Source organism: Phoca vitulina, unplaced genomic scaffold (assembly GCF_004348235.1).
Source record: "Phoca vitulina isolate PV1807 unplaced genomic scaffold, GSC_HSeal_1.0 scaffold13, whole genome shotgun sequence".
In the NCBI taxonomy this organism is placed as follows: Eukaryota; Metazoa; Chordata; class Mammalia; order Carnivora; family Phocidae; genus Phoca; species Phoca vitulina.
In genome coordinates this window covers 43,271,219-43,288,715 of record NW_022589716.1, presented here as the reverse complement: position 1 = coordinate 43,288,715, position 17,497 = coordinate 43,271,219, and the positions used below count along the sequence as shown (strand labels likewise).

Genomic DNA, 17,497 nt, shown 5'->3' with positions numbered 1-17,497 from the left:
GATTTCATGGGTGTTATCACTTGGGGTGAGGTCATAGTGTTAGCATATGTTAAAAATGAGTTGACTTAAAGACAACAGTAGGTAGGGGCGCCTGGGTGGCTCAGTCGTTAAGTGTCTACCTTCGGCTCAGGTCGTGATCCCAGGGTCCTGGGATCGAGCCCCACATCGGGCTCCCTGCTCAGCGGGAAGCCTGCTTCTCCCTCTCGCGCTCCTCCTGCTTGTGTTCCCTCTCTCGCTGTGTCTTTCTCTGTCAAATAAATAAATAAAATCCTCAAAAAAAAAAAAAAAAAGACAACAGTAGGTAAATAGTAGAACAGCTAAAAGCTGAACTGGTAATGGAGAGAGCTCCCATTTAGTGAGTTATGTGTTGGGCATGGTTCTAAGTGTCTTACGTTATGTAACTCATTGAATCCTCCCAACAGCTCAGTGAATTAGGCACCCCTGAGGCTTGGTGAAGTTAAACACAGCCAATACTGAGCTGAGACAGAATTTGAATGCAGGCAATCTGACTCAAGAGTATGAGCTCTAATCTCTGCCCATTACCACCTCTCAAACAGAAAATAAAATAATAACACAGACAATAAAAACAAAGCCCCATTTCGCCTGGTAACCTGAGACCCAGCTCCACACATTGGTGCACTGTGGGAACCTAACTGGGCCTCTGTTTTCATATCTCTAAAATGGGATCAGGCATAGGGAGAGGCATTCTCTGAGGCAATGTGTATTGGTCCAGATTTGCCACGTGACCTTGAGCCAACCCCCACCCCCTTTCTGGGGGTTTGGCTTCCATGACAGTCTCCTCAGTGTCACCCATGGCTCTGTTTTGTGGAATCCAACCCTCTGCTTGGCCTTAGGTAGCGTCCAGTGCTGGCAACCTCAAGGCCCAAGGGCACCCACTTTTTTACATCCCAAGTCGAGCAGAGCCTCGCCCGACAGCCTGAGCTGTTGGGGCTGAATCCCAATAGCACCAGAATATCCCTGAACAATTCAAGCGAGAGGGTGACACAATCAGATTGGGTTTTGAGGAGGTTTCCTCTGGCTGCTGGGTGGGGAACAGATTGGAGGCCAGCCAGGGTGGAATGGGAGAGAACAGGAAAGCAATCGTCACAGACGTCCAGGCAAGAGATGGCTTGGGCCACAGAGCTATGACAGATGCCAGTGGAGTCAGAGAAGACTTAAAGGTAAATTCGGGAGAGGTTTTGTGTTCAAGTAGAAGCTGGCTATGCGAGGAAATGCTGAGATTTCCAGCTTGCTGCCTGGGAAGATGGTGATACCCTTCACCTGTGGGAGGCTTGGCTGGGAATCCTTCCCTCCTGCACAGTGCATTTTAGAGAGGCCTGGCATCTACCTTCTTTTCCTTAATATGGAGGAAGAACCGTCCAAGGACACAGTTAACTGCTCCATCCCTCACCACTACTAGTTATCCTCCACAGAGCATAATGGGCTCCTGCTGGGGCTTAATGTGGTCATTCCTCTTGCAGGGGGAGAAAGCCTCCACTCACTGTCTTAGGACACACACGGTGCAAATTGACTCAGGAGGCTGTAGAGGGAAGGGAGCTGGGGCTCCTCCAGGAGACTGGTCTATGCAGTCACTTTCCTGAAGGAGGCTCTGAGCTCCCTAAAGCAAGTGTGGTGTTCCTCTGACCCCCAGTGGCCCCTGGCAGTGTAGAAAGGGGCAGTGAAGGAGGTGTAGGGTGCTCCTAGGAGGGGAGGTGCTCACAAGCCCTTTTACACCTCGGCAGTGGTATAGGGCTTGCTGCAAATCCACTGTTTGCTCTCATGGTTTGAAAGAAAAGGACAACAAAGTCAATTCTGAAAAAGAAGAAAGAGGTCTGATCGGAAGGGTAGCCAGTTGGATAGTAGAGTGAATTGTGGCTCAGCCCGGGTCAGGACTTAGTTTGTGTATCTGCACACAAGAGCAGAGCTATAGTTGCTGCCGCACACACAGTTTGTCCGTGGAAGCCCAGGCAGGAATAGGCCACCTTGTCCCTGACGTGTCTGACCTCATGGCCCCAGTGTGGACCGGGGGAATGCCTGTCCTGCTCTTGACACAGCCCCTTGTTTCTTGGGTTCCAGGTGTCCTGGAGATAGGTATCCCCAGTTCTGGCTCCTGCAGTAGTTGAGAAAGAGCTCCAAGGTGGCCCCTAGTGCCACTGTAGCCTAAGGCTCAGTTTCTCTAGTCCTGATATCCCCTACCCTGGCCATGCTTCTCCCTGCCTGGCCCAGGGCCTGAGGTAAGAACAGTGTCCCTGCCCACATGAGGCCTGGGCTAACATTGGCCCAGCCACTCCAGCAATTGGATGCTCCCTCCTCTCCTCCAGTCTGTCCATCCATCCATCTATCTATCCATCCATCCATCCATCCATCCATCCATTATTCCTGCACCTCGTTGTGGCATTCCCAGAGGGCAGAAATAAGTATTTGATTAGAATTTAATAAGACCAGGGGTACCTGGGTGGCACAGTTGCTTGACTATCTGACTCTTGGTTCAGCTCAGGTCATGATCTCGGGGTCGTGAGATTGAGCCCCGCATCAGGCTCCACGCTAGGCATGGAGTCTGCTTGAGATTCTCTCTCCCTCTCCCTCTGCTCCTCCTGCTCGTGCTTGCTCTCTCTCTCTCAAATAAATAAACAGAATTTTTTTAAAAAAAGAATTTAATAAGACCAAATGCCTGGATTTTGAGTATGAGAAGAAATTTTGTGAGAAGTTGTCTGGGACCACATTGCCCATGGCAGGAGAGAGCTATTAAAGGTTTCCAAGTAGGAGAGGAACGTGGCCTGATCCCTGTTGTGAAGCAACCACTCTGCTGGGCGGAGAGGGAGACCCGGAGCAGGGAGCAGAGCAAGGAGGTGGTTGTCATGGGGTTAGAGCCTCCTCTGTGGGGATAGTTTTGAAGTCAGAGAAAGGAGGGTTCTTCTACTCCAGGTTGGTTTGTCACATGCTGCTTCTCCTGGAAACTTCCCTGTGCTGTCACAGAGCTCCTTCTCCTCCTGCTCACAGCCTCAGAGCAGTCCTCTCTGACCTGTCCAAACAGTTCCCCCTTATTATTCCCTATGAAAGCACTTCCTTCTTCTCCTTCACGTATCATAATTTATGCTCATATATTCATGGTTCCTTTTTTGAAACGGACCGTGTCAGCTTTATTTGCCACTGTGTTACCCTCTGCCTATCTCTATGCCTGGCATAAAGCAGGCAATCAATAAACATTTATTGAATAAGTGTGGTTAATTAATTAATGGCAATGCCTATGTCATAGTCATAGTCCTATACATATGAGTTTGTTATCTCACCTGTGCAAGCGTTGATCCTCACAGCACCAGCCAAGAAAATGAAATAGATATCATTATCCCCCAAGGTGGAAACTGATACCCTGAGTTGTGTCTTGTCCATGATCTAGCTGATGACAAGGCAGGGACCAGGGTCTAGAATGCACATCCTGGAGCGTACTGCATCACTGCAGCCCTCATTCAGGCCCAGAGGACATGGCCACCTTGGGAACGGACTCTGCTGCCTGACCAGGCCAGTCCAGACTGCCGGACCAATCAGATTGAACATCTCTTGCCCTCACAGTAATTATTTGTACCCTCCAGCATCACAGCCTGCCTCGTATCTAACAGAGAGACAGGTCTGTCTTAGCATGTGTAAGGGCACTTAGGCAGCAAAGAGCATGGTACATTCAGGGAACTGCGAGGAGGCCAGGATGGCTGGAGTGGGGAGCGAGGCCAGGATGGCTGCATGTAGGGACGGTTGGGCTTGTGTCTTACTCAGTTCTAGGTCCCCATGGAGGGCAGGCATGGAGCTTTGCACACGGAGCACTCGTTAATGGCTTGTGGCATTGATAGGGCCCCTGGTGTATTCACTTTGCCTTTGCTGGACAAGGAGCTCTGACCCTCTCTTTCCTCTGCTCTGACCCCAGCGCCTACACAGAACCTTATAAGGTCTGCCCCATCTCGGCGGCAGTCCCCAAAGAGGACCTATCATCGGATGAAGAACAGGGAAGCTCGGAGGAGGAGGAGAGTGCTCCAAGAGACCCCAGCCTCACCCACAAGGTAGGGTGCCCCACCGTGGGCAAGGGGCCAGTGGGTTGTGGGGAGTCAGAGATGTACAGGCCGAGAAGGGACGGTGATGACCAGCGTACCCCCTGTTGGTGAGGAGGGAGCTGTTTCCCAACGGCTGGCCCCAGGTTGGACACAGAGGCCGAGTCACAGCACAGCTGAGGCTGCAGCGGTAAGAAGCATGAGGAGACACAGGGCCCTGCACTGGTGATGCGGGGTGAATGCTCCTGCTGACTTCTGGGTCTCAGGAAGTTTGGGGCTTCCCAGAGCCCTTGGGGATGAAGTGAAATAGAACTGCATGGTTTGGATCAAGACAGACCTGGATTCTAATGACCTCAGGCATCTGGGCCTCAGTTTCCTCATCTGTGAAGTGGGAATCATGAGGACAGTTAAGGGAAGTGTGTGAGTTTCATTAACTGAAGACAGTTTTGGAATGAAAGTTGGTTTCCCATACCCTGCGGTGGTGCTTAGGGGCTGAGAGAAGAGCTGTTGTTTGTCTGGAGGCAGACGGTGAGTTGGGTCCCTGGTGTAGGACCTCTTAGTGGGCACTGGGGCATGGTGATAATTATATATGCTCGCTTAGGGTGCATGGGAGCCTTGCCTCACTTCCACTCGCTGGCTTATTGTAGTCCTTCCACACACTGCTTCTTGGAGCTTGGGTTTGTCCCGAAACAGAGAAGTGAAGAACTTGCCCACGATCACACGGCTGTTACTCCATGTCATCCAGCAAACACTATGAGGTGCTGGGGGCCAGGAATTTAGACCCCGAGGGACACCCCAGCTGCAGGGAGACAGGCTAGGAACGTTGAGACCAGCTTGACATTTCCCCCACCCCATCTTCTGGGCCCCACCTGTCTGCAGAGGGAGTAGCTGGGGAGGCCAAGGAGCATCACCTCCTACCTGACTAGCCTCCTTCGGGCACCTCATCTGGTGTCTGTCTCCCACTCTTTGTCATCCTCTCCTTCCAAGGCTGGGGTAGGCGTATCATGTTGATTAAAGACTGCTCCTGCGAAGCGCTCAGCAGGAGTGCCTGGCATTTGCCAAGCTTTGTCTAAATGATCAGGTCTTTCATTTTGTTTTCATACCCTTGATTTCAGTTCATTTATCTCTCTGCTCAGGGTCTTCATAAAGTTGCCCCCCCCCCCCCAGGGCTGTGGGAATGCGAAAGGGGTTTTCCCACCCGGCTCCTCTTCAGTCCTTCGCCCGTGTGGCTTCTGACCCTTCCTCTCCGTCTCTGGATAGAGTGTATTGTCTTCCGCAATCCATGCCTCTTTCTTTCACTCCTTGCAACCAGTTCAAGGTCAATACCACCACCCCTGTGGTGTGGTGGTGGACACAGAAATTAATTGCCCAAGGCCACTCTGCTAGTGATTGAAGGGGTTGGACTCAAAACCAGGTCTGGCTGGCTCCAAGCCCTGTGTTTGTTTGTTTGTCTTCCCCCTGTAGCCCTGGAAGATTTCTCTTACCTCTCCACTTCTTCCCCTCTCCCCAAAAAGAACTGTTGCCTCCTTGAGGGCAAGGAAAAGGAGCTTTGAGTTAGTGGTGCCAGTTAGAGATGATTGTGGCTTTTCTGGGCATCCCCTGGAGTTGCGGAGCCTGGGAGCAAAAAGATAGTTGCGATTTGGGATTTGGTCCCTACTCTGAAGTTGGGATTTGGTCCCCACTCTGAAGTTGGGAATTGGGTCTGGGTACCAGGCCAGGAAGAGTTGAAGGGCTGACAGAGGAGTGGGGCATACTTTCTGTATCTCAGGGTCCCCCACCTGGTGCTGGTTCCCCACCATAGCACCAGGTTCTCTGTTAAACCTTCCTCTGGGACCACCTGCATCTCCTCCTCCAGCTGTGTAACCACTGGCCAGTCACTTCCCATTATAGGACCTCAACTTCCCCATCTGTAAAATGAGAACATGAATAGTAACTGGGCTGTGGGAGGGTTGAATGAGGGCACTGATGTAAAAGTGCCAGCACATAGTGGGGGCATAATAACTATCTGTTGTTCCTGTCTGGGAGGCAGAGGGAGAAGGGAGGGTCCTGTTTGCTCAGGACCATTGCAAAGACATGAAGTCCTAGGGCCCTGGACATTGGTGGTCATCTGGTTCAGTTTCCCAGCCTTGTGATCTCCGGGCCGCTGCATGGACACCCCCAGGAGCTTGCAGGAGGTGGGGTAGCATAGGGAATGAGAGGTTCAAACTCAGCTTTGATGCTTGCTAGCTGAGTCACTAGCAAATGGACAATTTCTTAACCACTCTGTTCCTCCGTTTCCCCTTCTGTGAGACTGGGAAAACAATAGTGGTGCCTACTTCACAGTAGTTCTGAGAATAAATAAATATGAGGAGACGAATGCCTGGCATGCAGTAAAACACACAAAGGTCAGAGTGGGTGGGACCGTGGTAGGACAGGGAAGCAACCTGCACAGGGTCCAGTCAAGCTCAGTGATAACGGCAGGGTTGCAGAACTGAGGCAGCTCCTGCCTGGGACAGGGACCCCTTATGTGCCCTGGAACCAGAGCTACAGAGAACCAATCAGTGGCCAGCCAAAGGCAGGGCCCACTAGCATTCTGTCACTCTGAGAGCACAGACGGAGAAGCGTGGATGTAGACTCCTCGTGGCTGGTCAGTTCGCCCTCGGGAGCCCAGCCTTCTCACCTAGCAAATGTACTGAGCATCCCTTCCCTTCTGCCCTCGAGGCTTTCATAATGAACCACAGTGGCAATCACCTTTAAAAATCAAGTTTTCGTTGCATGAGGCATGCTCTACTGGATTCTCCTCATAAAGTATGAAGTCATTACAGGTGAGGGTTAGATGCCCTGGGGTACTCATTCCTAGTTCCTGTGTCCCCAAGGAGGTAGCTGTGGTATGCAGTTTGGTGTGTATCTTCCAGAACCTTTTCCCTGTATTCACCTATGTGTATCATTCTGAATGATACAGTATGAGTGGAAATGATACTGAATGATACAGTATGAGTGGAAAATGGATTAGGTATTCTTTGTGGAGTCGTTGTTTACATATGTTGAATCATATCAAACTGTAAGAAACCTGGCGTAACTTGGTTGCATTCACTCACTGGTATCTTACAGAGATTTTTGCATATTGCTACATAGCGTTCTGATTTTTTTTTAACTGCTGTATGGTATTCCCATTTATGGGTATGCTGTCCTTTGTTTTGCTATCCCCCTGCTGAGGGACCTTTACAGTGTTTCTAATTTTTAGGCTCTACCAACAGTATTACATTGCACTTGTTCACACACCTCCTTATGCACATGCTTCTCTCTAGGGTAGATCTCACAAGGGGATTGGTGGCTCAGAGAGGCGCGTTTTCAGTCTTCTTACCTGCTGCCACAGTGACCCCCAAGAGGCCGTGACGGTGCACCTCCTCCTGGCAGCCCTCAGTGTGGGAGAGTTCGCCAACTGCCGGGCCATGTGCAGCTGTGAAGGGAGATTTCTGGAGGGAGCAATCTTTCCTGGCTCCTTCTTGCTGTAGAAGTTTGGGTGGTCTGGGGGGTGGGGAGAAGGAGCATTCACTCCTCATTCTTTCATCTTCCACCGTCTCTGAAAAGTCTACTTCCCCAGAAGGCAAAGACCTCTCCCGCTCTGTGCCTCCGCCACATAGAGGGGGGAAAAGGAGCCAGATTTCCCATTTCCAGCCACCTCCAAGGAGCAGACCTAGGGAAAGTGTGAATGATAGTGGAATTGCTTCCCCCGGGCCTCAGGAGGCGTGTTTGGGGTGAGCCCCACGCTTCCTAGAGTTTGATGTAAAAACAGATGTGAGGTGGTGAGCTCCAGTCTTCCCGATGTTTTGAGGTGGCTGCATCAGAGAGAGACTTGGAGCAGGACGGGAAGCTGAGCCCAGCTGTCCACCCGCCTGTCTGACTTCTCCCTCTCTTCCACTCAGAGATATTCAGGGGGTGTGGGTTAAAGGAAAGAGGGGGCAAAAAAGGAAAAGCAAGAAGGACAGAAAAACAGATCCAGCTGTGAAAGGAGACAAAGGCTGTCTTGGCATGTCACTCCTCCCTGACAGCAAGCCCGGTTTTCAGACTAACCGAGACTTTTCAAGCTAAATACCAGCTCCCTGGAGACCAGCCCAGGAGTTCGTGGCCTCTCTGAGGCACCTTGTCCCTCCACCTCCTCCTCCCTTTGTCTGAGTCCTGTTGTCACCACGTTTCCCCGACGGGTCCACCCTCGAGCACAGGCCGAAGTTTGCCCTGTCCTCTGGAACAGGCCTGTCCTGCCGTGATGCCCTCCCGGGCCCCGCCCAGACAGGTCCTCTTTTCCCTGGCTGCATGCATGGTCCAGGCAGCCTGGTCTGGGCCTTCTTGCTGGCCTCGTGCCCCCGGGCCTTGCACCCACCACCTTGCCCTAACCATCTGCTTGAACCCTGGTTATTTCCACTAGACCAGTCCCCCACCTGGCTGAAATGTCGACACATGCTTTCTCCATGCCAGTCTTCTCAACCGTTTTGCAGCCCTGAACATTGGCTCCATGGCATGTGCTCACTCCTCCTAGTCCCTGGGAGGCCCTCCTAAACCTGCAGAAGCTTCCTCAGGCTGCAGCCTGTTCCTTCCCAGAAAACAACCTTGTCCCCTGGCAAACATGAACTCCCTCCCGTCTGCATCTTCTCTCTGTATCCTCACTCAGTTTCTCCCCGTCCCTCTTCTCAGCAGAAATTTATTTACTAAGTACTCACTGAGCACCTACTATGTGCTTAAGATACAATAGCCATAAGACAGACCAGGTGCCTCCCTGCCCTGGTGGAGTTTCTCCTCGAGTGAAGGAGATGTTCAGTTAGAAGGCTCCTAAGGGGGGTTTAGGCAGTGGAAGTGCTATAGCATCAAACACACAGAACAAACCTTGGTGGTGGGAGCAGGGCGCCAGGGGTGGGACGAGGGGGGAAATTTAGGCGGAGAGGCTAGAGAAGGCTTTTTTTCCAATTAAAAAATTTGTGTTAAAATACACATAACATAAAAACCCACCATCTTGGTGCACCTGGGTGGCTCAGTCGTTAAGCGTCTGCCTTCGGCTCAGGTCATGATCCCAGGGTCCTGGGATTGAGCCCTGCATCGGGCTCCCTGCTGGGCGGGAAGCCTGCTTCTCCCTCTCCCACTCCCCCTGCTTGTGTTCCCTCTCTCGCTGTGTCTCTCTCTGTCAAATAAATAAAAATCTTAAAAAAAAAAAAAACCCACCATCTTGACTATTTTTAAGTGTCCAGTTCAGTGGCATTAAGTACATTCACCCTGTTATACAACCATCTCTACCATCCATCCACAGAACTCTTCATCTCCCCAAACTGAAACTTTGTCCCCATTAAACACTAACTGCGCACCCCCTTCCCCAGCCCCTGGCAACCACCGTGCTGCTCTCTGCTTCTACGATTTTGACTGCTCTGGGGATGTCATGGAAGTGAGATGGGGTCATGTGGAATTTGTCCCTCTGTGACTAGTTTATTTCACTGAGCATAATGTCCTCAAGGCATATCCATGTTGTGGCCTGTGTCAGAGTTTCCTTCCTTTTTAAGGCTGAAGAATATTCCACTTGTATGTACACATCACATTTTGTGTGTCATTCATCCATCGATGGGGACTTGGGTTGCTTCCACTGTTGGGCTATTGTGAGTAATACTGCCATGAACATGGTGCACAGATGTCTCTTCAAGACATTGCTTCCAGTTCTTTTGTGTATGTCCCCAGAAGCGGAGTTGCTAAATCATGTAATTCTCTTTTTAATTTTTTGAGGAACTGCCATACCATTTTCCACAGTGGCTGCCCCATTTTACATTCCGACCAGCAGTGGGGAAGGCTTCTAGTTTCTTAGAGAAGGCCTTTATGACGGGGAGGAAACCTTTCAGCAGGGAGCTGAATGGCATGAGCCAGCAAGAACTGGCAGGGTCTAGGGACAGAGCATTCTGGGCAGAGGACAGCAACACAGAGGCAGGAAGGCGGGAATGAGCCTCAAGAGCTAGACCAGGTCAGTAGACGGAGCACAGGAGAGGGAGATGGGCTGCAGAGATTCTTTAGGACCTCCCTCAGCCCACAGACATACTCAAGTCTTCCCCACTCCCCCACCTCCCTTCCTGCCCACATCTGCCCTACACAACCTTCCCTGACCTCATAAGCCAGGGTCTCTATGCTGTCCGCCTCACACCCTGAGCCTCAGCTCTGGTAGCCTCTCACCTTGGGAGTTCCCTCTTCCCTTGGTTTTCACTGGCTACCTTCTGTCCTGGTTCTCTCCGTACTTCTCTGACTATCCAACTCTGTGCCTCCACACCAGGCATTCACTTCCCAAGGCCCGAGCTCTTCGATCCCCATCCGTCATCCTGTGCTCTGCTCAGGCAGCCCATTCCAGGCCAGCAGCCAGCCCTACTCAGGTGCTGTTCCCAGAGCTGACCTCCTGGTCTGACCCTTCTCTGCAGCCCCACACTCCAGCCTCCAGCTAACCTTTTGGTCCCTTCTTGGAAGGCCCACAGATACTGTCGTCCCCTCTTATTCACAGTTTTGCTTTCCGTAGTTTCAGTTGCCTGTGATGAGTTTGATCTAGGAGCAGGTGATCCTCTTTCTGACATAGATTCAGAAGGCCAGTAGTCACCTAACACCAGGTCACAGCACCCACATCATTTGTGTCACTTCATGTCATTGTGTAAGCATTTTATCATCTTACATGCTCACAAGAAGAACCAGGGTGTGTACAGTACTATAAGGTACCATATAAGGTATTTTTAGAGAGGCCACATTCACATAACTTTTATTGTGATTGTCCTATTTTATTACTAGTTACTGTTGATCTCTTACTGTGCCTACTTTATTTTTTTAAAAAGATGTTATTTATTTATTTATTTATCTGAGAGCGCCCACGTGCCTGCATGAGCAGGGGGAGAGGCAGAGGGAGAAGCAGGCTCTCTGCTGACGCCCTGCGGGACTCGATCCCAGGACTCCAGGATCCCAAGGCTCCAGGATCATGACCTGAGCCAAAGGCAGCCGCTTAACCCACTGAGCCACTCGGGCACGCCCTGTGCCTACTTTTTTTTTTTTTTTTTTCTTTTTAAAGATTTTATTTATTCATTTGAGACAGAATGAGAGAGAGAGAGAGAGAGCACATGAGAGGGGGGAGGGTCAGAGGGAGAAGCAGGCTCCCCACCGAGCAGGGAGCCCGATGCGGGACTCGATCCAGGGACTCCAGGATCATGACCTGAGCCGAAGGCAGTCGCTTAACCAACTGAGCCACCCAGGCGCCCGCCCTGTGCCTACTTTATAAATTAAACTTTATCACAGGTGTGTGTGCCTAGGAAAATACATACCATATACAGGCATACCGCGTTTTATTGCACTCTGCTTTGTTGTACTTCGCAGATACTGCATTCTTCACAAATTGAAGGTTTGTGACAACCCTGCAGTGAGCAAGTCTGTTGGCACCATTTTTCCAGCAGCATTTACTCATTTCGTGTCTCCGTGTCACATTTTGGTAATTCTCACAGTGTTTCAAACTTTTCATCATTATTGTATTTGTTATGGTGATCTGTGGCCAGTGATTACGACTCAGCATTTTGTAAATACATTGTTTTTTAGAGTAATGCTTTTCACACTTAATAGAAATGTAGAATGGTGTAAACATAATTTTTATACACCGGGAAACCAAAAAACTCATTTGACTAGCTTTACTGCGATGTTTGCTTTATTATAATGGTCTGGAAAGACCCACAATATCTCCAAGGTATGCTCATGTGGGGTTTGGCACTCTCTGTGGTTTCAGGCATCCTCTGGGCGTCTTTAGACATATCCCCCAAAGATAAAGAGGGTCTACTGTACCTCTGACTCAGCACATCCCAAACTGAACTCAGCGTCTTCCCATCCCTTTGGCCTGCTTCCCCTCTTGTGTCTGCCATTCTGGGTGTTGGCACCAGATTCTAAAGATCTGAAATCCCTGGCATTTCATTTTCTATTGTCATGTGTTAATCACAGATCAAATGAAAATCAACAAACTCCAAGGCCTTTGGCCAGGCATCACGAAGGATTCAAAAACAAGTTCTATCCGTTCTTCAAACCCACTTCAGGGTCTTTGCACTTGCAGTTGCCTCCACCTAAAGCACTCATCCCACCCTTTGCACAGCTGGCTAAGGGTTTCAAATTAAATGTCACCTCCTCAAAGAGGTCTCCCCTGCTCACTCTGCAGTGCTCGGTTGCAGCATTCCTGTCTACTTCCTTCCTCATACTTATCTCAAGCTGTGATTATGTCTTTCTTTTTCTGCTTACTTGCATGCCAGTTGCCTTTCCCCGTAAGAATAGCTCCAAGAGGGCAGGGCCACGTTTCTTTTTAAGATTTTATTTATTTATTTGAGAGAGAGAGCGCTTACGAGTGGTGGGAGGAGGGGCAGAGGGAGAAGCAGACTCCCCGCTGAGCAGGGAGCCTGAGGTGGGGCTCCATCCCAGAACCCTGAGATCATGACCTGAGCCGAAGGCAGACGCTTCACCGACTGAGCCACCCAGGCGCCTCCAGTGCCACACTTTTGTTCACATTTGTGTCCTTACCGCCTGGCACATAAAATAGTACTCGGTAAATATTCTTGACAAAACTAATAAATAAATGAATACATTAGACTCAGTTCCTGCAGTCAAGTAAGGAAAACAAACTTAGATGCATGACAGTTTAATAAAATGAAAACCCTTGTTTGGTCCTGTATAATTTACTTTGCACAGTGAGGGGCAGAGCTGGGAGCCAGCCCAGCTTCTCACCAGCTCCCCAGTAATAATGCAGAGGGTGTGACAGTTCAGCAGACTAACACAAGAGACATTTCAAGGTAGTGTGACTGGAGGAGGATGAGGGATACAGACTCTCAGAGACCAGGGGCTCAGGTCTGGAGGCGGCCAGGGCACCTGCATGTCCCACACCCCTTGTTCAGAGTCCTGGAGGGCTTGGGGACTGTCCGGAGCCAACAGGCTGGGTACGGAGACAGTTAGGATGCCCTGACCCTCAGAACTTGTTCTGTGGCTTGATTTTCCTCTCCACTTTGTCTAGATGTGCCCGTGGCCCCAGTGTGGGATTGGGGCCTCCATCACACTCACCCTCCCTTTCTCCTTCCTGGTTTCCTGGCAGCTACTCTGTATACCTAGTCTGCAGCCCTGTTGCCCAGAGTTGGCCATGGAGACCCGCAGCACCCCAGACTCACCACGTCAGGATCCCCAGCAGCGTGTGTCTGCTCACTGAAGTTTGAGCTCTGGCCTGTGTACGTCAGCCAGCCAGTTTGTATGGAGCCCCCACAGGGCCCTCAGCCCTCCGAGTGCCAGGAAAGAAGCCAGTGGGGTGCCCAACCATGGTGGGCCACAGCCAAGGTGGAGAGTGAAAATGCTGCTGACACGATAGTCTCCAAACCTTACATTTATGTTTTATGCTCTTTTCTGAATGTTCTATCTCAGGAGTTAGAAACAATGGCTGCCTGTGAGATAGAACAGTTGTGGGGCAGCCCCAGTGTCCTCAGCTGTGTGAGCTAAGCTCCGAACAGGGTAAGTGGCTCAAGTCTTAAGAGTCTGGGCAATCAGGGAGGCTTCCAGGAGGTGAGGCCTTAATACTCCACAAAGGAGAGTAGGATGTAGTTAAGTGGAAAGGAGAAGGAGGGTACATAGGAGGCTCAAACAGACAGCATGGAATCCAGCCATTGACTGGCTTCTTGAGGTCATGGCTGGTCCTTTCTTGACCTGAAGTGAGATGGTGAGGACAGGAAGACCAAATATTGTATGAGCCATGTACTGGCCTTGTCAAACAGTGAGAACTTGCCAATCACAGTTACAACCACTCTCTTAGGATTCTAGAAGCGGAGAGAGCTGACAGGGGCATTTTGATATCACTTTGTTTTGTTTTGTTTTTTAAAGATTTTATTTATTCGTCAGAGAGAGAGAGAGCGGCAGGCAGAAGGAGAGGGAGAAGCAGACTCCCCGCTGAGCAGGGAGCCCGATGCGGGGCTCAATCCCAGGACCCTGGGATCATGACCTGAGCCGAAGGCAGATGCTTAACCATCTGAGCCACCCAGGCGCCCCTGTTTTGTTTTGTTTTTAATTGCGGTAAGAACACTTCACATGAAATCTACCCTCTTAATGTCCATTGACGGATGAATGGGTAAACAAAGTGTGGTCTCTTCAAACAACGGAATATTATTCAGCCTTAAAAAGGAAGGAAATCCCGTCACGTGATATAGCACGGATGAACCTGGGGGACATTGTGCTAAGTGAAGTTAGCCAGTCGCAGAGGGACAAATACTGCATCATTCCATTTACACGAGGAATCTAAAACAGTTGAAGCAGACGCTAGAATGATGGTTGCCAGGGGCTGGGGGAGAGGGACATTGAGAGTGGCTATTCAGGGGGTATAGTGTCCCAGTTATGCAGGAGATTGCTTTGTCTCACAGGAAGGAAAACTAAAGCTCATGGAGAAGCCGTCGCCTGCTGAGGGTTATCAGCAGGTTCGAGGCAAAGTCTGCAGTAGAAATCAGGTTTCCTGATCTCTTGTTCGGGGCCTTCCCAGATAACATGCTGCTTCTGTGAATGTATTACAAACTGCATCCAGAACCAAAGGTTCCTTCCAAAACTAAAAGTTTTTTTAAAGCATCTAGGCCAAAGCTAGAGACACCAGGACTCACAGCAGCCTGGCTTCAGGAGCTAGAATAAGACAGGTGTCAGCATGAACTGGAGGCAGACACTGGGTCCTGGGGGAGCCAGGGGACTTCTGTCTGGTCCCACCTTCTCCCCGCCTCTTCCTGGCTGGTGTTGTCTCTCTCTCACCATCTTTATCCCTTCTCTGCCTCCTGTGGGAGCACAGCTGACAGCTGGGATAAAGATGAGCCATGTCTCCCTGAGCTGTCTTTGAATTTCCCAGTGGCCGCTGAAGGCTGTGCTGGAAACCCTGACCTGAGTCCCCAGGGGCTCAACAATGTCTGTGATGGTGGTGCCTGGAGGAACTTCAGAGACAACGCTCTCCAGGAGTCTGGTGCCACCTTCGAGTCCTGAGCACTCTCCCTTCTCCAGATGTGACCTCAGAACACTCCAGCAAGCCCCCTCACTGGGACCCTCACAGGATTTCCCCAGGGCTTGAAACAGCCGTGGCAGGCAGCCCCTCCCCCCTTCTGGGTGGATTTTTCTTTCAATGGGCTGTGTGGCTGAGGAGGCTGGCAAATCCGGAACATCAGGCTGCCCGCCTTGGTGCTCTGCAACCCCCTCCCCCCCAGGTTTAGTGTGTGACTTAGAGACACTTCGGAGATTATAGGGGAGTGCTGGCACAGGGACCTGCAGGAACCGAAAGGCCCAGAGGTAGGGAAAAACAAGGTGTAAAACTGAGTTCCGTGGGGCGTGGAAGAATGTAGGAGAGGTGTCCGGAAAGGGTCTCTAGGCTGAGTCACAGGCAAAGGGTAGGACTTATCAGTGCCTCAGTTTCCTCATCTGCAAAATGGAGGTAATAAGAATAGTACCTTGCTTGTAGGTTGTTGGGAGGATTCAGTGGGAATACATGTAAAAAGCTAGAGCCATTCTTAGCACATACTAAGTGTTCAATGAATGTTAGCTGTTCTGTTAAGTAGGTATTATTATTATTACTACCACCGTGTTACAGATGAGGTTGAGGGAAGAGAAATCACTTGTATAAGGCATAGGTGTAGGAAGGGGTGGAGCCCGGAATTTGAACCCAGGTCTTCTGACACCAGAGCACGGGCTCTCAGCATCATTCTGAATGATAAGTTCTTTCTGCAAGTGCTAGGGAACCACAGGAGCCACTGGGGGCTGTGAGTGACAGCAGAAGGCGGCCACCACGACCTAGGATGGATTGGAGTAGGTGAAAGACTGGAGCTCCTAAAGAGCTAAGAGACAAGCTCAGTTGAGGGTGGAAGGATGCTAGGAGCTCTGGTCTAAGATGGGGACCAGAAAGCTCATCACTTCTGAGATAGGGCAGTTCCAGTGTGGAGAAGGCCCAGGCTAGGTGGAATGGATGTACATGTGGCAAAAGTCATCAGAGAAGAAGGTATCAAGGGGCTGAGAGGCGGAGGGTCCTGGTAACTACAGATAGGGAGAACTGAGCCAAGCGCCAAGACACCAGGACATGGGGCTTGACCAGGGGCTGGCAGCCACAAGTGTGGAAAGAAAGAGGTGGCTGTTTAAGGGCAGGGCAGGTGTGAACCCAGGAGGCCTGTAAGTGGGGAAGGTGGTGAGAAACCAGGAGCTTTGGGGATGGTTTCTTCCTCTTCTGTAAAGTAGGACGTTGTGAAGAAGGACCGTGTGGCCCCTGGGCCTACTTGGGACCATCCTGAGGGCCAGACCATAAAGCCGGGGGTTCGTTGGCCTGCTTTTCACAAAACAATAATTATTACTATGACTATTACACAGTGATAACGATGCCTCCCTCCTCTGTGGCTCTTCACTGAGAAGAGCTTTTCCACCTACAATCCTGTATGAGCTTTGCAACAGCCTCTAAAACGGCAGTTGTCAAAACCTTTTGGTCTCACACGTCTCTCTCCTCTTAAAAATGATTGAGGACCCCAAATTTTTTGTTTCTATGAGTTTTATCAGTCAATATTTACCACATGAAAAGGTAACACTGAGAAAAATTTTAAACATCTCTTAATTCATTTAAGAGTAACAGTAATAGGTCCATTGCATGTTAACACAAATGGCATTTTTTATGAAGAATAACTTTTCAAAAAAATTTAGTGAGGAGCGTAACACTGGTTTCCCATTTTTGCAAATATTCATAATGTCTAGCTTCCTAGAAGACAGCTGGATTCTCCTGGCTGCCTCTGTGCTCAGTCTGTTGGAATTGTTGTTTGGGCCAGCTTCACAGATAAGTAGTTGGAAAAGGGAGACAGAACCCCAGAGGTTCTCAGGCCATGCTTGAGGAACTGCTCTTCTAGAAGAAGGCTAAGCACCCACATGTAATAGCTGGAGAAACTGAGGCATGGAGACAGAGGACTAGGGCTCCTAGCTCTTTCTGTGACTGCTACCAGGAGGGTCCCTAAAGGAGGACCAGCCCTCCCATCCTGGTCCCAGAATATCCTGGGGTTGACTGGCTGATTTGCCTGGGGCCTGGGGAGGAAGTGCAGGACTGGGCGGCCCTGGGGAACTGGGAAGATAAGCTGCTTCGGCCTTGGGCAGAGGGGCCAGCGGTGGCCTGATATAACACTCACAGCGTCAGCCTGAGAAACGCGATAGCGCAGGCCCTGGCGCCCCCAGCCCCCACACTCCTGGGAGGAACCCTGTTCCCAGAAGTCTGTCCCTGGACACTGCCGTCAACCTCGGAGTTCATTTCCTGGTTAAACAAACATCTATATTAAATGGCCCGGTTGGGCAACGCCCAGTAGCAGCTTCTGAGGAGAGCCTCGGGCACATGGCCTGCCAGGCCCCCTTCTTGTCCGGCTGGTGAAGACACATCCATCATCGGTAGTCACTCAGGCAGGACAGCCCCGTGCGTCCCACCCAGAGTCTGC

General features: G+C 50.6%; 1 protein-coding gene across 1 annotated transcript in view; it reads left to right on the top strand.

Moving 5' to 3' along the window:
* FGD5 (FYVE, RhoGEF and PH domain containing 5) overlaps nt 1-17,497 on the top strand; it is a 121,592-nt gene that overhangs the window by 46,487 nt on the left and 57,608 nt on the right. Inside the window, exon 3 of the mRNA XM_032411996.1 lies at nt 3,917-4,049. Coding sequence (XP_032267887.1) covers nt 3,917-4,049 — 133 coding nt within the window. The remainder of the gene's footprint in view (nt 1-3,916; nt 4,050-17,497) is intronic.